The following is a 25,573-nucleotide window of genomic DNA, read 5'->3' on the forward strand; positions in this document are numbered from 1 at the left end:
ATCATGGAGTAGTTCCTATGAGGGATTAAAACTTTTTCCTTGTTCACCTGTATTTTTCTAGAAGATATCTCTCCTCTGTTCCTTTCTTTGTGACAATGGGCTGTTGATAAATGCTTTTCTTTTTTATTCCTGAAGGAGGTAAAGTAGATAAATGTTTTGGCATCATTAGCTAGTTAGTGGAAAATAAGCCATAAGAGGGAATAAGAACTTAAAAGAAGGTGCAGAATTTGGGGAAAGAAGTGGCTGTAGGCCTGAAGACATAACTTGATATTCGATAGAGACAAAATATTCTAGAGAGACACTGAGAAGGAGAGTCTAAAGTTTCAGGGCAAAAAAAGGAGAATTCAATTAGAGGTTTAATAGCTAGACTGGTGTCCTGAAAGGACAGAGACAGAGCTGAATTAAACAGACTGACACTGATCCCAGACCACTGGGACAAGGGCCCCATGAAAAGTAGACCCTCAGCAATGACACAGGTGTCCCGGAAAGCAGTAGCTTTGGGAGGCGAGCAGAAGGAGGCCCCACTTGGAAGTGTGTGGACATTGGGAAAGGTGCAGGTGCTGGACCCTCAAGCTGCTTCTCACCTGAGGGAGGGACATGTGCACAGGTGGTGGGCAGTGGCCACTCCTGTGGCTTCCTGAACTCCTTGCCTTTCTTACCCCCTCTGGGACAAGGAGGCCATCATGGGGATGTGTATCTACTTCCTCCCTCTCCTGGGACTACGTGTATCTCAGGTCAGTGCCTGCATGGCAGTAGTGTGCCTGTCTAAAATTGGTCTGTGGGAAGAATGTCAGCAACATTAGGGAGCCCGAGCTGCAACTTCGTGAGCCAGAAATTGCCTGACTTGTGATCCTGTCCAGGTCCCAGCATCTACAGGACAAAACCCAACATGAACTAAGGATGGGAGTGGATGACAGAGTGATGCACATTGTGGGATCACATAGGCAAATCTCTTTTTTTATCCTGTTGTCTGGACCCAAAGTCTCCCAGCCATGAGGTGAGCATGTGACTGACCCCAGCTGCAACTACAGGCATCTGCATTGTGCTGTCCAAACCCATCAGACAACCCACTGGTCCACATGATGTTGTCAGGGGAGATGGTGTGAGTGATCTGATCTAGTATTCTCAAAGCCAAACATTCCCAGTGGGTTGGTCAGAGTGTATTTCCTCATTCTGGAGCATCTGTGTGTGAATGTGATACCTGAGACTGGGCAGTATCTTGTTCGTGCATGGGAATTTAGCCTAGGGACAGGACAGGACATGGAGAAGAGACATCTCAAATAAAACTCATAGTGGGATCTCCCCTTGCATTTGGAGAGAAAAGGGTCTTGTGACAACTTTGAAAGGGGCTGGGAGGCTGTTGTCTAAGTTTCCATCATGGTGATTAACTCAGGGCCTCCCCCAGCCTCATTGCTCATGGAGGCCCCCTCAGCAGGGGGTTCACATCCACCCCCTCCAGTTTTCAAGGCTATTCCTGAGCCCTCTCTCCTCACCCAGGCTTCAGTTCCTCCTCTCACAAACACAGGCTAGACCTGACCTTTCTCTCCAATGACCCCAGCTGGCCCCATGGCCTTCACGCTTCCTGCCTTCCTGTTCATCTTCTCTGAGGCATCTGGACTTTTCTCCATAAACTTGAGTCAGATCCTGTGTCTTCCTTGCCCAACCTTCTGATGGCTCCTGTATCCCCAACTGAGCTCTCCTCACTGCGTGATGACATCATATTGTTGCACTGACATTTTTACTTGATTGCCTTATCTCTTCCACCACTCAGTGTCAGCTCCATGAGGACGGGGCCCCTTCCTCTCTTGTTCATCATGTGCCTTGAACCCCTGGATCTGAGCCTGGTGCACAGTAGGTTCTCAGTGAATGAGGTGGAGAAACAGACCTTTGGGAGTCGACTATCCTGAGTCAGACACAATGACCCTGGTCCTGTTTTCACCCATTATGGATTTGGTTTCAGGGACAACCTGATCTTGGTATTGAGGGATTTCTCTTAATATGAGACAATGCAACAATTTGTTACTGCCAAGGGTTGGATGTGAAGGTAGAATTGAGAGGACAGGGACACATTCTCCACACTGTGTTCACTGGAGTGAGTTGTAACATCTAAATTTTTACTAAACAAATGAAAAGCAACGTTAATCAGCTGACTTGCCCAAGAAGTGGGGGCTGCACAGAGAAGCCCCATTGCTGGATGGGCAGCAGCTTTTTCTCCCACTTCCCCACTGGCCTGCAGCACTGCCTGAGCCTCGGTGCTTGTGTCCCAAGCTGAGAATAAAAATAAGCCTTTTCCTCTGCCTGGAATCCAGAGATGCTCAGAGACGCCATGTTCTCCAACCTGGAGCCTCAGCATTGGGCCTATGCCCCTAAGGGTCAATGACTGCTTTTATATATGTGGAGCTCAGGGTCACTCAGAGGCATGTTTGTACCAGAGCACATGCCCGTGCCCAGCATTGCTGCTGCTTCTAGTGCAGGAGCTGGTACCCTTCTGCCCCACAGATGCAGGCACTGCAGGTGGCTGGGTCAGCACGGGCTGGGCTCAGGACCCCGGACATTAAGACAGACACAGGGTGAGAGGTGGGTCAGTGGACAGAGACACCTGCATAATCCTTGGTCTTTTGATCACCAGCCCTGACACTGAGCCCTAGCCACCTGTGCAGTGAAGGAGAAGGCAGGCGAGAGGCCATAGTGGAGACCCACACATAGCTCTACATCCGGAGGATCATCAGCTGTGCCTGGGCTCTCCAAGTCCCTTGCAACCCCTCCAGCAGCTCGGGGTGAGGAGGCATCCTTCATACCAACCAGCCTCCTCCCCTGGGCTGTCCAAGCCCCTTCCTGGACCACGACTTTGACCCCTCCCTGAAAAGCTGACACAGGAAGAGGATGGTCCTGGTTGATGCTGTTCCGTGGCTCCGTGGGGGCCTATAAGGACACAGCTGCTGGTCTTGTGAGCAGGGCGTAGAGGGCTCCAGCCCATGGTCAGGGAGTAGCTCTCATATGGGGTCTCCAGCACAAGCTTTAGGGACAGACCACAGAACAGCCTACTGCTTGAGGTCCAGATGCACCCATGTATCCTGTCTCCTCCACTGTTCACTTTGTCATCCCCGAGAAGGATGGAGATGGGCAGTGTTTAGGCCATAACACACCTTAGTCTCACATCTCCACAGACCCTCCTTCCTGGATGTACCTGCTCAGCTCACTGTGAGGTTTACAGGGCAGTTCTGGGAGGCTGCGCTCACTGAGGACCCTCCACTAGGGGACATCAGAGCAGGAAGCCCAATGGGGACGGGGCAGTGCCTCCCTCCAGGACACCGGGAGCTGCTCCCTCTTTCTTCTCCCTGGGCTGTCTAGAGCCTGCACCCAGACTGCCTTGCTTCTCTCTGGGCCTATTTCTTCCTCTCAGCCCCTCAAGAAATTAGACTGCAGAAAAGGAAAAGATTAAAAAATAAATTTAAAAATATTTCCCAGCACCAGGCATAAATTCTAGGGCAATACGACACCGAGTGCAATTTTGAGAGAAGAGAGAGGGGAGCCCTAGGTAGGCTTCTGATTCCTAATTATCCTTCCTCATTTGGGCACTGAGAGGCAAATAACATCTTTCAAAGGGCAGGGTCAGCACTCTCTAAAGCTGTCCTGAGTACATGGAATGATGACTCTTTCAGGATTTGGAAACAATTTCTAAGGCTCATTTTTCTTCTGTCAAGAGAAAATGGTTAGCTCCACAGGCACTGAATTCAGCACATTTGGAAAATTAGACAATATTTCATAGTCATCATGATATTTTTGTTTCTGTTTTTAGTTTTCCTGAGACTTCAGAAAAATTGAATGAGAAATTGAGAGTAGAAATATTTTAAATCAGAAGTTGCTTCCAGGTGGAGTGTACATATAAAACATATTTGAAAATTTAAAACTTGTCGTATAAAAAGACCCTGAGCAGGCTGAGGTTTCTGTCCCACTTCCTCATCTGCCTGTGTCACTGTGTGAATGCCACTGTCCCAGGTCTGACAGTAATAATCAGCCTCATCCTCAGACTGGAGGTTGGAGATGGTGAGGTAGCGCTCAGCCCCAGAGCTGGAGCCTGAGAAGCGATCAGGGATCCCGTCCCCCTTGCTGTGGCTGCCATCACTGCTAAGCTTCATCAAGTACCGAGGGGCCTTCTCTGGCTGCTGCTGGTGCCATGCGATGGTGTAGCTGCTGTGCCCACTGCTCAGAGTGCAGGTGAGCTTGACCGAGGCTCCCGGGGAGGCAGAGGCAGAGGGTGATTGAGTCAGCACAGGCTGGGAGAGAGACCCTGAAAACACAGACACCCATTATCGGCTGGAGTCAAGAAAAGAGGGAAGGACATTCCTGGCATAAGTTTGGGAGGTGGTATCAGTGAGCTGGAGGTCAGGGTGCTGAGGGCCATCCTGACCTGTGCAGTGGAGGAGGAGGGTGAGGAGGAGGAGTGAGGTCCAGGCCATGGTGCAGACTCCCCAGAGCTCTGCTGAGGCTGACAGACGCAGGTATTTCTTACCCACCCTGTAGTCCCAGAGGAGAGAGAGGGGCCTTCATGCAAATGTGCTCCTCTTCCTCTGCCCAACCAAATCACTCCCTGTGCCTGAGTGTCGGTCCCAGTGGTGGGGTGACATTTCTGGGAGGGGTTACCTGGGCTGGGCTTGGCCTGAGGCTCTCCAAGGGCACAGAGAGGACCCAGCTGCTGGTCCCAGTGAAGCCTGCGTGGAGACCAAGTTCAAGTGTTTGGTTTCCCAGCTAAGAAACCCACAGAGCCCTCAGCAGCAGACCAACAGCACCCCCTTCTGCCTAGACCCAGGTCCATCGTGTCTGTGACCAGATGCCAGTGGGTCCTGACAGAGGCTTCTGCCCCATCCAGGGCCTTGACCCCTCATCAGGGCAGCCTCCTATTTTATTTCAGACTTTAGTTTTCCATTTAGCCCTCTTCAGTGGGAACAGGACACACGATCCACCCCACTTTGTAAGAAGTCCTCAGGAGAAAGGTGTCTCTCATACACATTCTATTTGGTAGGTGTAATGGGATAGTTTACATTGACTGGAACAGAATGTTTGCATTCTGCAGTAATGGAGATGTTGTGAGAATGGATTGGACTGTTGGCTACATGAGCATCTGCATTTGTAAAAACCATCAAACTGTATAATTAAGACCTGTGAATTTTACTTTATATAAGTTATCTTTCTATATAATAAACAGAAAAAATAGGAGAAAAGGGCTACTTTTCAGACAAAACCCGATGGAATTTGCCACCAGCAGAACTGCTCTACAGGAAATTCTAAAACTGTTTTTCAGTGAGATGAAAAATCATCTCAGTTAGTAGCCCCCCAAATTAGAAATAAATAAGTATTTTAAAAAGTGGAGAAAAGAGGGTAAACTCAAAGGAAAATTGAGTACATAAAACAATGATTTTTACATCAGTTGGTGTGTACATGCATATATGTGTAAACGTAATGGTGCATGTGTATGTACTCATGAACACATATTAATAGAAGTGTATGCATATTTGTAAACATAACATAACTGTATGTTTTGATATTAGGTAAATTGCTAGAGAGTAAATGGAATTGAAGTTTCTACACTCTGACTCTATACTCTCTGAAGCTCTATTTTAGACCCTGAGCTGCCCCAGTCTTTTTATAGTTTCCCAAACAATCAAGGGGACAGATTTTCTACCTTGAAATAAAAACTTAATATAGGGCTGTCCCCGCCTCACCCCTTGGCCTGGATGCTCCCAGGCCAGCAGGAGAATGAGAAGAGAAGAGCTGAGCCTGGGGAGGTTTCCAATGGGGAGAGGACACCTGGCCTTTGATAGGCCCTGGGTCCTAGCAGGTCAAAGTTTTGGGCCAATCAGGGAATGGGGAACTTGCCATCTGATCAAACCCGAGGGAGACCCCGAGTGTTTTCCTAGCTGGTGGGACCGTGTCAGGAGAGCTTCAATGTCCCAGACTGACTGCAGAGCCCCAGTTTGTATCAGGCCTCTCTGACAGGCCTGAGTCCTTCCCTGGAGGGTCCTAGATGGCCTGGATCAACTTTTTCTGGTGCTGCTGCTCATCACCTCAGAATGGATTTATCAAAATTCCAAGTTCTAGACTAGTATTGTTGGCCCAGAGGAGAAAATCTCACTGGGACTAAGTTAGATAAGACTTCTCTTCCATCAGCATAGCACAGGAGTAATAGGCTTTTTAATTAGATCAAATAGAGCAACCCAAAAGAAGTAAAACAGGAAAAAAAAGAAATCTATCTTTCCAGTTTTTAGTCTCCTGGGTGCAAAAAATTAAATTCTTTCTACTGCTCATGCTTTGGGCAAACCCCTCACCAGTCAGTTTTAGGCACTTATTTTGTTTTATTTTATCTTTTTTTAAACCTTCATTTCTTATTCAAAAGTACATCCCAATGTCCTATAGTTAGTACTCTGTTATGTGGAAATAATAAGAAAACATCTAATTTGTTTTTCAAGTATTACATTTTTTACCCATGAATTATCCATCATGGGCCAGGTGTGGTGGCTTATGCCTGTAATTCCAGCAATTTGGGAGGCCAAAGCAGGAGGATCAGTTGAGCCCAGTAGTTACAGACCAGCCTGGGCAACATAGTGAACATAGTGAGATCTTGTCTCTACAAAAAATAAACAAAATTAGCCAGGCATGGTGGTGCGCGCCCATAGGCTCAGCTACTTGTGAAGCTGAGGTGGGAGGATTGCTTGAGCCTGGGAGTTTGAGGCTGCAGTGAGCCGTGATTGCACCACTGCACTCCAGCCTGGGCAACAGAGTGAGACACTGTCTCAAAAACAAAACAAAACAAAACAAAAAAAGACCAGGCATTGTGACTTATGCCTGTAATTCCAGCTCTTTGGGAGGCCGAGGTGAACACATCACCTGAGGTCAGAAGTTCGAGACCAGCCTCGCCCACATGGCAAAACCCCATCTCTACTAAAAATACAAAAATTAGCTGGGTGTGGTGGCGGGCGCCTGTATCCTGGCTACTCAGGAGGCTGAGGCAGGAGAATCGCTTGAATCTGGGAGGCAGAGGTTGCAGTGAGCCGTGATTGCACCACTGCACTCCAGTCTGGGCAACAGAATGAGACTGTCTCAAAAAACAATGACAACAACAAAAAAGAAATGGAAAGAAATATCCACATTGTATGTTTACGTTATTAATTCAGGATTACATGATAAAACTTTTCCATCCTTTTACTTTCATTTAGTTTTCTGTAAACATAATTATAGATACATGTTAAGGTGAAAAAAATATGTAATAAAGGTTTAGTTACACTTCAACCAGTTTTCCTCAAAAGTGACATCTTACAACACAATATGCAATATACAAAATCAGAATGATGCAATTAACATTGAAGCAATGCTTTATGCCATATTAGCTAGGTGTTTATTTGTGTTATCATTTTACTTTTGTGTATATACTTCTATTTAGAGTTTATTGTAGAATTGCATGCTTGTCTCTTGTTTTTTATTTTTCTCAATGTGACAAACTCTGTGTTTAATATATGTGCTTAGTCCATTTACATTTAATGAAATTATTCACATGGTTGGATTTACGCTTACAATTTTAGTATAAGTTTCCTTTTTCTCTTTATAATTTTTGTTCCTCTCCACACTGTTTCTGCTACTTTTGGATTATTTGAGTATTATTTCGTGGGCTCTTTTGATTTTTATATTGATTTTATGTTGGTATCTCTGCACAGTTTTACATTGGTTGCTGTAAAGATTACAACATGTACACGTAACTATTCATGATCTATTTAGATTTAATAATAGGCCTAATTTTTCCCAGTCACGTAGGCCCCTTACAGTTCTTTCTTTTGGTTGAAGTTGTCATATATATATAAAAATATTTTTCATAAGTAGAAATTATATCAAAGATGCTATAACTTAGCTTTTGATATGCATATTTTCCAGAACAGTAGAGCTAAAAATTTGGTCTTTTACTGCTATATTTATTGGTTATTCTTCTTGCATTCTTCGGGTTCAACGTTTCTCTCCATTATCATTTATCTTCCACCTGAAAATTTTCTCTTAGAGTTGATTTGTTTTGATTTTTTTTAGATGAATTACTTCAGGTTTTCTTCATCTGACAAAGTCTTATTTTTTACCTTTTTTAAAAAAAAAAAAAACTTTACCTGGCTATAGCATTATGACTCAGCAGTTCTTTCTTTCTTTCTTTTGACTTTGTAAGAACGTAACACTGCCGTTTGGCCTCAATGTATACTCATAAAATACCTCTCATTGTTTGAATTGTTGATTTTCTGTATATATTATAAAGCTTTCTGTCTGCTTTCATAATTGTGTCTTTATCTTTAGTTTCAATAATTTATTATTACATGCTTGGGCATTTAAAAAACCTACCTGTTTGGCATCACTGAGTTTCTTAGGTCTTTTTTTTTTTTTTTTTTTTGAGACGGAGTCTCGCTCTGTCACCCAGGCTGGAGTGCAGTGGCACAATCTCGGCTCACTGCAAGCTCCGCCTCCCGGGTTCACGCCATTCTCCTGCCTCAGCTTCTCCGAGTAGCTGGGACTACAGGCGCCCGCCACCACGCCTGGCTAATTTTTTGTATTTTTAGTAGAGACGGGGTTTCACCGTGGTCTCGATCTCCTGACCTCGTGATCCGCCCGCCTCGGCCTCCCAAAGTGCTGGGATTACAAGCGTGAGCCACCGCGCCCGGCCTCTTAGGTCTTTAAAAGCATGTTCTTTACAGAAAGTCTTTAGCGGTGACCAGTGGCTGGGGAGAAAGGATGAAGAGCGGCTGCTAATTGTGGGTTTTTTTGTGTGTTTGGGGTGATGAAAACGTTCTAAAATTAGATTATGGTGATAGATGCATAATTCTGTAAACACAATAAGACAATTTAATTGTACATTTTATACGAAGTGAAATTTATCTCACTTTTTCAAATAGAGGCAACGTGGGAACAAGGCCCACTGACCCTTTGCCGGGGCCTGTGGCTGAGTCTCACTTCTTCCCATGCTTGAACTATAGGATCAGCCACAGGCACCACTCATAGGCAAGGATGGAGTGACCAGACTCGGGACAGGCCCAGGGCAGGTTTTTGTCTCGGTTCCCCATGTGCCTGCAGCACTGTGTGAGCATTCAGGCTGTAGTCCCATGTTGAACAGTAATAACCAGCCTCATCCTCAGGCTGGAGGCCCGAGATAGTCAGGGAGGCTGTGGTCCCAGACTTTGAGCCAGAGAAGCGGTCAGGGATCCCTGAGGGCCTAGAATTTCCAAGCATCACAGTTTTGGGAGCACCGTGAGAAATCTGTCTGTACCAGCCCACAGTATAAGTTCCAACGTTGTTGCTGTTTCCAGTACAGGAGAGGGTGACCTTCTGTCCCACCGTCCCTGACACCGAGGCTTCCTGGGTCAGCGCAGACTGTGCCCAGGAACCTGGAACAGAGGAGGCAGGCACAGAGAGGTGAGTCTGGCTTCACTACCCACCCCACAATGTTAAAATATAAGAGAAAAGTCACCCCATGTGTCCCCACCCCCATTTAACAATGTTAAAATATAAGAGAAAAGTCACCCCATGCATTCCACAGGCAGTCACCTGAGCAGAGGGTGAGAAGCTGGAGGAGGAGAGGGGTCCAGACCATGGTGGAGATACCCTAGGCTCTGCTTCTTAAGCCCACAGCTGAGCAGAACTGCACAGCGTCTCTCTTATCCTCTCCTCTTAAGAGGGCACAGAGCACCCTTCATGCAAATCATACCCCTCCCCCTGCTGTCCCTGGGCCTGAACTTGGGGAAGGTTGAGTGTGGGGTGGGGCTACGGGAGTCTCTTCTGCTCCTGGGAGGTCCCAGCTGCTGGGCCCCAGAAAGCACAGAGCGGAGGGCCCAGGGCAGGGGTCCAGGGCCTGGTTTCCCAGTTGAAACCCCCACAGACTCTCAGGGACAGGCCACACTTCCCTCCAGTGTCTCAGAGCCCAGGTTCATTCCTGACTGGCTTGAAGGTCCTCAGCACTGCCTTACACACACCATCCCCACACAGAGGCAGCGCTCATGCCCCTCGACCCCCACCCCAGGCTCTTTGTGCTGCAGGTGCTCATCACAGCACATTTCTCACTGCAAGATGGGCCTCCTCAGCATGAAGTCATCCTCTGCTTCTTCCCCATTTAGATTTCTGTGTGGTTGGGGCCATAGGTGAGTAAGCCTCAGAGAGAACATGACCTGCACCCAGTGGCCAGGAGGGTTAACAACCCTCCCCAGCCTCCATATGGGCCTGAGGGCACCCACTTCTCTCTCTCATCACACTCCACATCCTCCCATAGGAGGCCTGGCTCCATGACCCTCATCACTGTCCTCATCACACCCTTGATGGGGTGAGACCCTTAATGAAAATGCACAGGGAAATTATTCAAGAAGAGACCATCATTATGAAAGAGAGAAAAGTCTGCTTCTCTTGTGGATACTTGGACCTGAGGAAGATGACCAAGGACACCACTCTCCCCAGAGACAGCCCAGAGAGGGGCCACCAGGGTGACTAGGCAAGGGCAGGGTGTGCACATCAGGGTGAAATTGGGGATGGGGGAGGTTAAGAATAGAAGGGTTAGGGTTTTATGGAAAGATCAAGAAGAGGACCCAGAAGTTCTGAGACACCCTGTCTAAGCCCTTTACTCACAGTCCAATGTTATTTAACAATTCAAATTGTTTTATTTTTTTGAGAATGGGTTTTGCTCTTGCTGAACCTCCGCCTCCCAGGTTCAAGCGATTCTCTTGCCTAAGCCTCCAGAGTAGCTGGGATTACAGGCACCCACCACCACACCTGACTAATTTTTGTATTTTTAGTACAGATGGGGTTTCACCATGTTGCCCAAGCTGGTCTCAAACTCCTGACCTCAGGTGATCCACCGGACTTGACCTCCCAAAGTGCTGGGATTACAGGCGTGAGCCACCGCACCCGGCCTCAGGTATTCCTTTATAGCACTTACTTTTTGTCAGATACCATTTTATTTGCATCGTCAATGTTAACACGATTATTTTTCTGAGGACCTAATCCGCAAGTGTAGTTTCAGTGGCATTGTATGCTGAGATAGATTACACACACACACACACACACACACACACACGCAGACACAAATGTATATGGTTCTTTTTTTGTTTTTTGTTTTTTTGTTTTTTTGTTTTTTCGAGACGGAGTCTTGTTGTCGCCCAGGCTGGAGTGCAGTGGCGGGATCTTGGCTCACTGCAGGCTCCGCCCCCGGGGTTCACGCCATTCTCCTGCCTCAGCCTCCTGAGTAGCTGGGACTACAGGCGCCCGCCACCTCGCCCGGCTAATTTTTTGTATTTTTAGTAGAGACGGGGTTTCACTGTGTTAGCCAGGATGGTCTCGATCTCCTGACCTCGTGATCCACCCGCCTCGGCCTCCCGAAGTGCTGGGATTACAGGCGTGAGCCACTGCCCCTGGCCCACAAACGTATATGTTTGTATATGTGTTTAATGCTTTCATCTGCATGATTCAGAAAAAATTTAGCATAGTATCTTTCATAGTGATCCACACTAAACAAAAAGATGCCTGTGACCTTGACAGTTTGATTCTCCATGGTAACACTAAAACCTGAATAATATTATTGCTTAGTAGTCACGCAGTAAATATTTTTGAATTGAAAAATTAGTGAATATTCAAACACACACACACACATTTCCACCTATCCCAACCCTGGGTAAAAAAATACGATGAAAATATTCGTTTCAGTCTGCCTCTTTTGTTTAATAATAATCCTTTATCTAAATTCTCAGCCAGTTTGTTGGGAGTCAGCCGAGATAGATCTGCTTTTCTCACACACAAGCTCCAAGCCCTCTCCATGTCCAGTGTATTCTACAGCATAAAGTGACAAGGAATCTGCTCTCTCCTCTTTATCCCCACAGTAACTCACCTAGATCTTCCCACCAGGATGGCACGAGCAACCACATCCTATCCTCCTGTCCCAGGCCTCTCCATTCTATTCTCATTACAGCTGGAGAGTCACTGGAGAGTCATCGAATGCCAATGTGAGTTCATCTCTCCCACCTCACAGCCCTGCAGTGGCTCTGTGTGCTTTTCTCGGGGGGTCATCATGCTGATCTGCCCCAATCTGCACCTCCAGCTCTGCAGCCACCCTAAGTCAGAGGTGTTGGAACCAGAGTGACTCCATCTTGAATAGGGGCTTGATTAAATGAGGCTTAGGCAAGCTGGCCTGTACTCCCGGGAGGTTAGACATTCTTAGTCACAGGATGAGCTAGGAAGTCAGCCGGACTGGAGTCACAAGATACAGGTCATAAAGACCCTGCTGATAAGACAGGATGCACTAAAGAAGCTGGCCAAAACCCACTGAAACCAAAACGGGGAGGAAAGTGACCTCTGGTTGTCTTCACAGTTACAGATGCTATGGCAACATTCAGAGGTTACTCTATGTGGTCTATATTTTAAAAAAGAATTATTGAAAAACTAACAAATAATCCACTCCTTATTTAGCATATGATCAAGGACTATCTATACAAATAGGCAACCAGCAGTGTTTGGTGCTGCCCTATATATGGAGTAGCCATTCCCTTATTCCTTTACTGTCTTAATAAACTTGTCTCCACTTTATAGACTCCCCCCAAATTATTTCTTGTGTGAGATCCAAGAACCCTCTCTTGGGATCTGGATCAGGACCCCTTTCCAGTAACACGTGCAGGGAGCACACCCTGCTCCACTGACCGGACGCACAGGCCAAGGTAATTTCACTGTTTGACTTGAATGACCAATAACTCATCTTTGGGTTCTCACCTCTGATTAGAATCTTCGGATCCTCACCCTCCACCCGTCGCCCTCCTGCTCATTCTGAAAGTCCCACATGAAACCCACTTCTGTGGCTTAGGCCTCTTTGGCAACTTGCCACCCGCTGTCACTCTCACACCCTCATAGAAACCCTTCCCCATATGGATCTCGTGTTCTTCTCTCTCTTCCCTCTCAGCTCCTGCTCAGTGGCTGAAGCAGATTTGGGGCCACGAACACGCGGCTGGCAGAGCTTTGCTTTTGTTTTTAATTGGGAAAATCCTTATAACTCCATCTGGTGAAAAGACACATCTGGATACTAGGGCAGAGTTCAGGGTAACATTTCTCAGGGGCCTCAGTCAAAGTTTCTGATGTGGGCTGGTCTTTGAGGCCTGTCCTGACATGTGCAGTGAGACAGGATCACAAGGAGGGGAGGAATCAAGGCCATGGTGGACACGGCCCCTGACCCCACCGTGCGGCTGGGCTGCCCCGGGCATCCCTTTCTTCCCCTCCCTCTTCAGAGGAGGGGCTGCTCATGCAAGTGTGTTTCCATCAGGGGACTGCCCAGCCCCTCCCTGAGCCCTGGGGCTGGAGCTCAGCTCGCACTGCAGCCTGAGGAGGAGGAAGGTTTCCTTCCCGCCTTGGGAGGGCCCTGGGAGGAAGCACCTGCTGAGACCATACACAGGTCCCTGCTCAGGGGACGCTGCCAGGCCAGAGAGGACACAGCTGCTGAGTCCCCATCAGTGAGCACAGGGCCCAGCTCCAAGCCCCAGTCTCCTTGGAGTATATGATTCTTACTGGTTGTGTACTGTGCTGGTAACAGTACTCCTTCCCATGGCCCAGAGACCTGAGAGCCCAGCCTGTCTCTGTAGTTCACCATCCATCATCTCTGTTCACACATCCATCATCCGAATCCTACCTTCTGTGATCCTGATGTTGTTCTTTATTATTGTAATTTCTCACTCCCAGAAAGAGTCTTGGTTTCTATGTGGTACAAACTGCTGCGAATGTAACTTTTTAAGGTGTTTGTACCCCCAGAGTATGTTCTGGAAAAAGTTAAATGACCCACGTTAAATGTTAAATGACCCATTTTAACCCACGTTAAAAGTTAAAGGACCCATCTGGTCAGCATCACAGACACTGTTACAGTTGAGATGGTTTGAAACATGTGTAGGGGCTGTTCAGGGAATGGCATTGAATTAAAAATTCCCAGGAGATAAGGTTGGTGGCTTTCTTAAAAGATGGCAATTCTTAGCAAACATTTCACACAATGCTTTACCTCTAACAGCACACATGCTCTTAGAGTTTTGATAGGGCTTAGATGTGATTTACTAATAGTCATGGTCTTGGTAGGCATAATACACCAGTTAATAATGTATACATACTTTTTATTTTATGAAGTGAGGTTTATTTTTTAAAGTTTGTAGTTTTCCAAATAGTTGTTCCAGATATTTTATATCAGAATTTGGATTTAGTGTCATATAATTTGTTTACATTTAAATGTTTTTTAAAAAACCTGTATTTGCTTATTCTTTGTTTTGGTTCATTATGAAGCTAAGAGAGACATTTTAATGTGTTTGTAGACATGTAGAAAACCTGAACAGGAAAATTTAGAAATCATCGCCTCCTCATCATACTCCATATCCAAATTTACTTTAACTGTGTAAATGATCCCCCAAATCCTCAGTTCATGGGCCCATCCAGTAACAACCTACACACAAAATCCCCTTCTTCCCCAGGTACTCTCTTCCCAAACATCCAGAGAGATGTTTTTATTCATGTTGGGCAGGTCACCCCATGGAATAGAATCCTGCACTGACTCCTCATTGCTGTTTGCATAAAACTCACACTCCCCAGCTTCCCTAAGGCACATTTCCTGGTATGGCTTCTGACTGGCTCACAGCTCCTCCCCTTGATGGGGGTTCCAGCCTTACTCACTTCTCTGTCATGGGAATCCTGAGTTTCTGTCCCTTCCATGGTCTCCATACCAGCTCCTCCTCTGTCTGCTGGGGGGAGATGGGATTCAACTGGAAGTCAGGGTGGAAGCTTATATTTTGGCAACTTTCAGAATTCCACCTGTGACAGTGTGTGTGTGTGTGTGTGTGTATCAGGTAATTTTTGAAGTTACATAAACTATAGAGACTAGTTCAACAAACTCTCCACAGGCATAGACTAGCCTCAACCATTCCTTCTACCTCTCATGCTAATCTTTCACTGAATGATATTAAAACAAATTACAAATATCACATGACTTCACTGGTTTCTGCTTTACTATATATATAAATATTTAATGCTTCCAACCAGACATGTAGGAGTCATCTTAGATGCCTTCCTTTTCCTGCCACGGGGCACACACTTAATTTTTAATTCTCTCCAATTATTCTTTCCTTCTGGATTGTAGATTGCTAATTTCCCTTCTTCTCCACTGTCACAAATCTAACAAAATATATTGCCGTCTCTCCGTGAAATATTGTCTTTGATGCCTAACTAGTCTCCCAGTCTCAGATGTCACCTCAGTTTACCCTTTAATCCACTCTCCACTCTGTGCCTACAGAGCTCACAGATGCCAGAGGAGGACACTTCAGTGACTCCCATGGCCTCTGCAGTTAAGCACATGTGACCTCTTAATGATCCATTCACATCCTTCCTTTAGGTCATCCAGACTCACCTAGAGTGGCTTCCCCTGACCCTGTCCCCACTGAGATCTGCCACACTTAGGCCCAGTGCAAGCTCTCTTAATAAATAGAATGAACAACCAGATATTCTTTTCAAAAATATTACTGACAAATGCAGTTTGTCAGCTCTCACCACTGCAGAGTGAGGAGAACTAAGAGGAGAGTGGCCAGGTCATGGTGCAGTCATCAAAATATCTGTATCACAAGACTCTAGCATGGACTTGAACCACCACTAATTTTTTTTTTTTCCAGACAGAGTTTATCTCTCATTGCCCAGGCTGGGGTGCAATGGCACGATCTCAGCTCACCACAACCTCCACCTCCCGGGTTCAAGCGATTCTCCTGCCTCAGCCTTCTGAGTAGCTGGGATTACAGGTATGTGCCACCATGCCTGGCTAATTTTTTGTATTTTTTTCTTTGGTAGAGATGGGGTTTCTCCATATTGGCCAGGTTGGTCTCGAGCTCCCGACCTCAGGTGATCCGCCTGCCTTTGCCTCCCAAAGTGCTGGGATTATAGGCGTGAGCCACCATGCCCAGAAGTACTACTACTAATTCTTAGTCTTTACAAGTCCCAGTGGTGGAGAATTTTTTGCATTCAAAGGAATGCAAAAATGCATCCCTTGTCAAAGGAAAAAATATATATCAGGACCCCAAATTCACTATGCCAAAGGGAAAGTTACATCTGGGAACCAAGTTGTGCAAAAACTGCCTTCCTTGTGTTCACAGAGGTAGCTGCAACATCACATATTGACTTCATCTTATGTAAAACGTAGATTCACCATTCAGAAGAGGCATACATATTTGACTTTCCCCCACTCATTTCTTTCCGTATGTAAACTGTAGATTCACTGAGCTCATCCAGACTCAGCTATCGTTGCTTCCTCTGAGCCTGTCCCTACTGAGTGGTCACAAGAATGTTACCATTTGCCTCATTGCCCACCCCCCACTCCGATTTTTCTCCTGCTTTTTCCTTTCCTCCTTCCTTTCTTACTTACCCTTTCCCGTTTAAATATTGGAGTCCTCAAAACCCTCTTTGGAAAAAGCACAGGATACAGATTCTACTATGACTTGTGTTTCTTTTTCCCTCTAAATTGATTAAGATCTGTGTCTGTTCCTTTTTGGTTTACATTCTGGACTCTGACCAATGCCAGCACCCCTCGGTCCAAGGTAATGCCTCTGTTTCCTTGAGAAGGAAGAGAAGGAAAATAATTTCAACTGATCCAGGCCCCAAGGAGTGAGAGAGCCTGGACCTTGATGGCCCACTGGTCCTGAGAGGTCCTGACAGCTGCAGTCACTTCCCATCTCAGGATGAGGAGTTGACCTGAACCAGGCCCCACAGGGTGAGAGAGCCTGATCCTTGACTGCCTGAGTGTCCCTGAAGGTCTTGACAGCTGCAGTCACTTCCTGTCTCAGCTCAGTGAGCTCACTGTGTGCTCAGCTCCCCTCCAACCTCCTGAGGGGCTGCCCAGCTGGCAGGGACAGACACGCTCACCCCCTGAGACAGCCTCACAGGTCCCCTGCTGGCCCTGTGTCCCTTGACATCACCAGGACACAGCTCTGCTGACTCACTGAGGGTCTCAAAGGTGTGGCCTTGATTGTGCTGTTCACTCCCTAGATGATGGCGCTCGGGGAGGAGATGGCGAAGCCAGAAGGACTGTTCTAGAGACCACAGGAAGTGACCTGATGAGCAGATCAGTGAGCACGCACAGTGTTCTTATTCATATTAAATTTTACAAAAGAAAAAGAAAAGTATTTTTTGGGGGGCCTCAGCTTCATCTAGTAGACTTTTTATACCATTAAGGACAGATAAACCATCACCTTTGTTCAGGAAGATGACTGCAGTTTATTTTTTAAATTGTTTCCTTGTTTCTTATTCTCAAAGTCATCGCTCTCACTTCAGTTGTGACAGTCGTTGAAGATACCCTTTTGGCCTCTGTGAATTTGCTGATTGTGGACATTTCTTACAAATACGACAATGATTGTGCATTTTTGTTTGCTCCATAATTTTTCAAGGTCCATCCATGTGGAGCATGTAGCAACACTTCATACTTTTTATGCTTGAAGAATATTACCTTGAATAGAATATAAATCGACTATATTTTATTATGCAACACACAAAGCATACGAAGATATAAAGCATTATGTACACACTTAGTCGTCACAAAACATTTGTATTATAGACTCTGGTTGGGGCTTCTACAGGATTAGGTAACATCGTTTCTGATTTCATGTGGCTTAAAATACCATTTGAGCATTAAATACAACTTAGTTCTATGTTGTTTTGTTGATCAGATGGGAACAAGAAACATAGAGTTTTTTTTTTTCTTAAAGCTAGCCTCATGTTCAGTTAAACGTCATAAATGGGATGCAAAGCCAAGGGTGTTCTGATGGCTGAGGACATGCTCTTTATCAGAGTGGTACCAACAAGGGCGGCCTTTGGCCTTCAGCAAGGGGACATTTGGCAGTGTCTGGAGACAGCCTGGTTGTCCCAGGAGAGAATAGAATGTTAACAGAATCTAATGGGTAGAGGTGAGAGATGCTGCCAAACATCTTACACTGTCCAGGACAGCCGCCAACACAGAATAGCAATAGTGTTGTGGCTCACAAGCCCTGATTTAAACATCTACCCCATGAATTGATCATCTTCCGTCAAGATTTGGAAGGAGAGATTGATATTTTGAAAAGAAAATAAAGTTGTGAGAAAACAAGTGCAACTCTAACACTCAGGCAGGAGAGAAGAGCTACACACCCCCGTGGGAAGTGGCTGAGGCTGACCCAGGGTGGGGATGCTCTGGGGAGTTCTTGTCTCACTTCCCCATGGGTCTGGAGTACTGTGGGATTGTAGCTGTCATCAGCAGACTGACAGTAGTAATCAGCCTCATCCTCAGACTTCAGCCCAGAGATGGTGAGGGAGGCAGAGTTGGAGGAGCTGTCAATGGAGCCAGAGAACCAATCAGGGACCCCAGAGGGTCTTGGGACATCATCGTAGATCACAGTGGTGGGGGCACTGCCCGGGCGCTGCTGGTACCAGTGCACATATCTGCTGGCAATGCTGCCACTGCTGCGGGTGCAGGAGATGGTGACGGTCTGCCCCGGAGACCCCGACACAGAGTGGGGCTGAGTGAACACAACCTCAGCCCAAGACCCTGCAAGGAGGAGCAACACAGAGATCAGTGAGGACAGATCAGGGCTGGTTCCCAGGGAGAAAGCAGAGGTCATCATCCCAGGTGACATCCAGGAGCCCTCCCTGAATTCCCTGCAGGCAGCCACCTGTGCAGTGAGCGAGGAGGGTGAGGAGGAGTGGAGCCCAGGCCATGGTGGAGACGCCCCAGGCTCTGCTTCCTGAGCCACAGCCAGGAATGAGCCAACGACCCTTCTTATCTTTCACTGTAGTGCTCAAGGTGGGAGGTCTCCATGCAAATGTCTCCTTTTCTGGAGCCTGCACAAGCCCCTCCTTTGACTTCAGACTGACTCTAGCTGAGAAATGGAGAGGCTGTTCAAGGAGAAGGGGCTACACCCCAGTGAGGGCACAGGAACACCTGTGGGTGGGAGGAAAATAGCTGAAGAGCTGGGGAGCCTGAGCAGGGCTTAAACCACAGCGTCCTCTGGTGGATGCATGAGTCACGTTGACCCTGGGCAGGTGCTGGTGCCCAGGGCCCCTGTCCTTCCATCCTGCATGCCTCACAATTCCAGCCACTGTCCAGGAGGACTCTGCTCAACATCCAGTACTGACTGTACTTTTAAGCTTTCAAATCTGTTCAGATGAGCGAAAAGCCAGTAGAGCCAGCACTCTGGTTAAGACATTTAGATTCACTTTGTGCTGTTGGAGGTGATGAATATCAGGGAAAAATGGGCTCTGTTTGAAGGAAACGGAGGCAAGGTCTCTGCCTTTCCCAGGAAGGACCACATAGGGTGAGGTCATGGGCCCTTCACTGAGAGGAGACCCAGCCCTTCAGGCAGGAAGAGGGAGGAACCGTGGGACCAGGGGTCAGATTTCACCATCAGAGACACCAGGAGAGCAGAAAGACTCTGAGGACACAGAGAGGGGTGGGCCCAGGTGTCAGTCAGGGGAAAATTTAATTAGAGCCCTTAATCAATAAGTTTCATGAAGGTAGAATAGAAAGTCAATAGACCAGATAGTTTTGAAAGAGGCTTGGAGAGAATCTCTACTACTGGTTATGGATTGGCTTTCTGGGTAAGGTTTAAAAAAGTGAATATAGGCCGGGCATGATGGCTCACGCCTGTAATCCCAGCACTTTGGGAGGCCGAGACTGGCGGATCACGAGGTCAGGAGATCAAGACCATCCTGGCTAACACGGTGAAACCCCGTCTCTACTAAAAATACAAAAATTAGCCAGATGTGGTGGCAGGCACCTGTAGTCCCAGCTACCCAGGAGGCTGAGGCAGGAGAATGGCGTGAACCTGGGAGGCAGAGGTTGCAGTGAGCCGAGATCGCACCACCGTACTCCAGCCTGAGTGACAGAGCGAGACTCCCTGTCAAAAAAAAAAAAAAAAAAAAAAAAGGATATAACTTTGAAGTTCTTATTTGTGGAGGAGTTGGGTGTTATTCTGCTCTCATAGGAGATATTTTCTAGGACCTGCTTAGGGTCCTGTGATGAGCATTAGTTTCTCTATTTTGGAAAGCCTGGTGCCAGGTAGTGATGCAGATGTCAACATGAAAGGAAACTCAGCAATGCTTGAGCAGCAGGCTGTGCCATCATGGGGGACTGTGTGGGAATGATGCATTAAAGGATTAACATGGAGCTATGAGAACATCTGCTACTTTAAGGGGATACAAAGGCACTAACACTCATTTTACTTTTGAGGAAACTAATTTATGTATTTAATACATTATACAAGTATTGGTGAAAAGTATATTTTAAAAGCTACTACCTCTGCTCGATGGCAGGTGACAAAGTCATATGAAGATCAAGGAGGGGAATCCACCTTCAGACCATTGTTGTGGTCATACCATGGGTGCATTAGTAATGAGGACGGTGCTTTGTCATGGGTGGTGTCACCTGGACGAGGGCATTACATCCTCACCCACTCAGGGCCACTTTGATTGTTAACAATTTCACACTTTCTCCTGTAACCTGCAATACCTCCTTCCTCATTATCTTTCCAATTTGACTTTTATTCCCCTTTCCATGGCCATGACATGATGTACAAGATCAAGGACATCAAAGAGAACTTTTCCAACATTTTCCCACCCCCCAAGCTTGTACATTTGGGGAATTTGTGGAGGAGGACCAAGATTATCAACTTTATTTTTTTCAAGTTTTCTTTTATTACACCTGACATCTGCAATTGTCTTCTCATATTGTTTCCACGTATTTTTAATTCTATTTTATGGGATTACCTGCTCCTTTACTGAAATATTTTCACTGACATATTTACATGTTCCTGGAAAATATCAGACATTTAGCTTCTGCAGGAAGACTCAGAGATTCATAAATTGTGCCCTTCTCAAATATAGGAAGGGTACTTTAAAAGTTGATTATTGCCTAAAATGACACATGACAAAGAAATGGAGACATATTTTAAGATAAAAGTCTATGTTCATTCATCAGAGCATGGTTTATGTTGTGAAGAAACAAGCACTGCCAAAGAGCCTTCTCAGGTGTGAAGGCCATCATAGACCATTAGTCCCCTCCTCGTGTGTCTGCCTCAAATCTGACCTCTTTGTATAAGTGAGGAATGGAATGAGGACATCTGGGAGGGCACATGAAATGCCACACATTGATTACCTTGGGAGGGGCCCCTTCTCCGTAGGTGACTGTTACCCATTCCCTGTGTTCATTGCACAGAGGTGAGCCAGGCTCTGCATCCTGGTTCTGGACAAAGACAGTGTGACACTTAGTTAGGTGTGAGAGGAGAAGCAAAGACAAAAAAGAGAAAAAATGCATTCAGAGGGGCATGGAGGAGTGTGGTCCAGGGCAGGGCTGTGACTGGGAAACTGACCAAAGGAGAGTGGGCTCCTCACTGGGTCCCAGGGGAAGTCAGGATGCTCTTCATGTGCCTGAAAATGACAGGGTATTAGGGCTTGGGGGAGCTGGTAAATGGCTGGAGGGACAGGAGCTCTGAAAAGGCAACAGGAGGAGGAGCAGGGAAAGGAGGAGCATCCATGGCAGAAGGAAGGACACCTTGGTCTGGTTCACCTGGATCTGCATAGGAAGACCTGCCCTCCAGGGGAGGCCCTAGGCACCTGCAGAAATGGGCGGAGTGAATGCCTGAGGCTGTGAGGCACTGGATGGGCACAGAGAACCCATGGGGAGAATGACCTGGTCACAGCACAGTCCAGTCCCAGTTCGGTGAAGCCTCTGCACTCACACACCTGCTGTCTGTCATCCTCATATGACTTCCAATGTGAAACAGTCCAATGCCCCTCATCTTCACAACACACCTCACAGCCCCTTTCTTAGTCACAGATATCTGTCCCCACTTTCCCTTCCCAAGGCTGTGGTCACTACCGGCAGAGACCTGAACTGTGCTGACTTTGCCGTTGCTGCTGCTGCTGCTTGTCAGTTCAGAATGGGGAGCAGGTGGCAGGTGGGAATTCTACATGGGGTGAGGGGGCATCAACAATCTCATTGCATGTGAGGGTGAGAACCTAGCAGGCAGCGTTCTCATGTGGATTGTATATTACAAGTGAATACCCATGGATCCATGTGGGGATGCCCAGCACACTTCCTGGGATCCCCAGTGTGGCCTGGGGGTGCCTGGGTCTTTTCTACCCTTCCTCTTCATCTTTGTGTGGTAGAATCCTCTCCTGCAAATATGTTGCTGCCATGCTCTCTTTCCAGTTCTGACCTGTGCTGTGATTGGGGGTTGGACTCTTCCTTGGATAGGACTTCCATTTGGGGTGGAAAAGGAAGAAATAACTTTTATCATTCCTACAGGACTAGAGCAGTTCCAGCTACAGGACAGTCACACACTCATGGAGTAATTGCAGCCAGTCCCAAGACAGCAGGCTCAGCCAGTTGCCTCCTGGGAACTTTCTCTCTTGTCAAACAGAGGCCCCTAATGGCCATAGAATCACAACCCTCTACTTTATTGACTGACACAGCTGAGCACTCCAGGAAGGTCAGGCTTCTTCTGATGCCTTTTCCCACTCTGAGGAAGGGAGGCTGGTGTGGTTGGACTGCTTACTCCCCAGATGCCCTCACATGGAGTCATCACAGCCTGGAAGAATCCACAGTTGGCTTCTGCCTCCCCCACTCTATGCTCGCTTCCCTGCAGGGGCATCACCAACCCCACTGTTGCTGGTCATGGTTTCCATCTCCCTTGGGGTTTCCAGACTCTCTGCCCACACCTTCATAATTTAGTTCTTTATTTATATTTTCATCAAATTATATTTTAATTATACCAGATATTTCCCCCGATCACTGATGAATATCTTCTAATTATAATTGGATTCCTAACAAACTTATTTGGTAAATAAATCTCCTGTATCATGTGCATGTCTTAGGAAGGAAATTGTTGCCCACATAAATGTGAGGAGGCTCAGAATGTGCTATTAGCAATGATGCAGACATTCTGCAAGTGATAGTTGCGTAGAAGGGCTGCAGACTCTCACCATAGGGCATATATGGCTGAACTTGTCACCACCAGTGCTGGCTGTTGTCACAAACAGCAGGGGCCTAGTGGAGCCCAGGCAGCACAAGCAGAGGGGATTTTCCCATTGGCCTAGAGCACAGGGTAAGCCATGCCCTGTCAGCCCATCTGAGACAGGTGATCAGCTCCATCCTCAAGGTGAAGGCCAGAGAAGACAAAATAACTTGAGACTCTGGAGGAACCTCTCAACCCAGAGAATTGTCTGGGGACCCCAGAGGCCTGGTACTCATTTTAGCCTGAGCATAATCTCAGAACATAGTTGGAGGGTTCCCTGGATTCTGTAGGGACCAGAAGATATTTTTGCCACCGATATGAAAGCCGACGCTCTGAGTGCAGGTGAGTGTATTTGATATGCATGAAGACGCTGGGAGTGAGGACACCTGGGTCAGCCCAGCCTGGGAGAGGGAACCTGGAAATGCAAACATTTACATTGTGGGAGCAGGTGTCAGGGTTAAGCTGTTGGCGGGTCTGAGCCAGAGGGGCTGACACAAGCTGGGAACTGCCTCAGGTCTCTAGGCCTTGTCCCTACATGTGCAGGGAGTGACGACAAGCACAAGAGGGGTCCAGGCCATGGTGGACACAGCCCCCTTTGGTCCAGTGGGATGGATTGAGCTTATTCTCTGCTGTGGGCCTCAGCCAGGAGGAGCTGGCCATGCTGGTGTGGCCCCAGCTGCTATCTGCCCCACCTTTTTCTGAGCACTGAATAAGGATCTTTTGCTGAGGGTCTTGTGGGTAGGAAGGGCTAACAGGCAGTGAGACTCTGTCTGCCCCACGGAAAGACCTGGGAGGGAAAGCTGCTGGGACAGCTGGTAGGCCTGTGAGCAGGGGCTCTGCTAGGCTAGAGAGGACCCTTCTCTGAGTGCCCATCACCGCCCAGGCTCACTGGAACTAGAGGACGCCCCTACAGAGCCCTCCATGAGAGCACCCAGTGCAGTCCTCGGTGACCCTGCCATCCTCAGTCCATCTTCTGTGTTCTCAGGGGGTCTAACACTTCCTGTCATCTGACTGGTCACTGTCATTCAACAAACAGTAATTGAAAAACCTGAACGGCCAGTGATGTGATCAGCTCCAAAGTACTTTATATTAATATATTCCACATGTTTATGGACAACACACTATCAAACCATGAAAAGACATGGAAGAAATTTAAATGCTTATTAGTAAGTAAAAGAAGCTGACCTGCAAATCACATGATACATGATTCCAAGTATATTACAGTCCAAAAAGGGGGAAATAACTCCAAGTACATTACAGTCAAACAAAGGAAAAAGTAGAAAGGTCATCAACTTCCAAAGGTTAGGGGAGAGAGAGAGATGAATCAGTAAACCCAGAAGATTTGTAGAGAAGTGAAAATACACTGCACGATACCGTAATGGTGGATATATGTCATTATTTGCCCAAACCATAGCCATAGAATGTGCATCAGCAAGAAAAATTCCTTAAGGAAACTACTGACTTGTGATAATGACCTGTCAAGTGGTTCATCATTACAAGTATGTACATTTCTGGTGGACCCATTGATAATGGGGAAGGCTGGACATGCGTGGAGCCAGGGAAGGATATCTTTCTACCTTCCTCTCTATTTTTGCTATGGACTTAAAACTGCACTAATTAGTGGCCAACAAAACTGTGGAGAAATGCTCATCATCACTAATCATCAAGATATGCAAATCAAGCCACGATGAGACGCCATGTCACACCAGTCAGAATGGCTATAATTAGAGTAAAAAACACAGCTGATGGTGAGGCTGTAGAGTAAAGAAAACATGTATACACCGTTGGTGGAAATGAATTATTTCAGCCATTGTGGAAAGCAGTTTGGAGACTTCGCAAAGAATTTAAAACAGCGCTACCATTGACCAGCAATGCCATTACAGGGTATCTATCCAAAGACAAATAGATCATTATACCAAAGGCCACATGCCCTTGATATTCACCACCACCCTATTCACAATACCAAAGACATGGGATCAACCTAGGTGCCCATCAGTGGTGGATTGATAAAGAAAATATAGTTTATATACCCCATGGAATACTATGCAGCCATAAAAGGAAAAAATAATGTCCTTTGAAGCAGCATGGATGCAGCAGGGGACATAACCTAGGCAAACTAACACAGGGACAGAAAGCCAAATACCACATGTTCTCATTTTTAAGTGGGAGATAAACATTGACACGCGTGGCATAAACATGAGAACAATAGACACTGGGCACTGCTAGGAGGGGAGGAGAGGAGAATGGTGAAGAAACTACCTGTTGAACACAATGCTCACTACCCAGGTGCAGTACACCCATGTAACAAACCTGCACATGTACCTGCTATATCTAAAATAAAAGTTGAAATTTAAATTAAAAATTTGTATTAAGAACAATTTAAAAAGAAAAAATTATATACCTCAACATCGCACAATATACCCTTGTAACAAACCTGCACATGTACCGCCTGAATTTAAAAGTTAAAATTTTAAAAATAAAAATAAACATATTCATGCAAAATTTTAAAATAAAATGTTAACTAACTCATTCTG

At 46.6% G+C, this 25,573-nt stretch overlaps 2 gene segments (V, D, J or C); both read right to left on the reverse strand.

Annotated features, from left to right (window-relative positions):
• Nucleotides 1-9,018: 9,018 nt before the first annotated feature.
• LOC115834245 lies at nucleotides 9,019-9,648 on the reverse strand. The segment is given in 2 exon segments: nucleotides 9,019-9,407; nucleotides 9,568-9,648. Coding segments are annotated over 2 exon segments (435 nt in total).
• Nucleotides 9,649-17,039: 7,391 nt separating this feature from the next.
• On the reverse strand, nucleotides 17,040-18,773 carry LOC101178831. The segment is given in 3 exon segments: nucleotides 17,040-17,087; nucleotides 18,240-18,574; nucleotides 18,699-18,773. Coding segments are annotated over 3 exon segments (429 nt in total).
• Between the last annotated feature and the right edge of the window lie 6,800 nt (nucleotides 18,774-25,573).

This window comes from Nomascus leucogenys, unplaced genomic scaffold (genome assembly GCF_006542625.1).
Source record: "Nomascus leucogenys isolate Asia unplaced genomic scaffold, Asia_NLE_v1 000979F_63751_qpd_obj, whole genome shotgun sequence".
Taxonomy (NCBI): Eukaryota; Metazoa; Chordata; class Mammalia; order Primates; family Hylobatidae; genus Nomascus; species Nomascus leucogenys.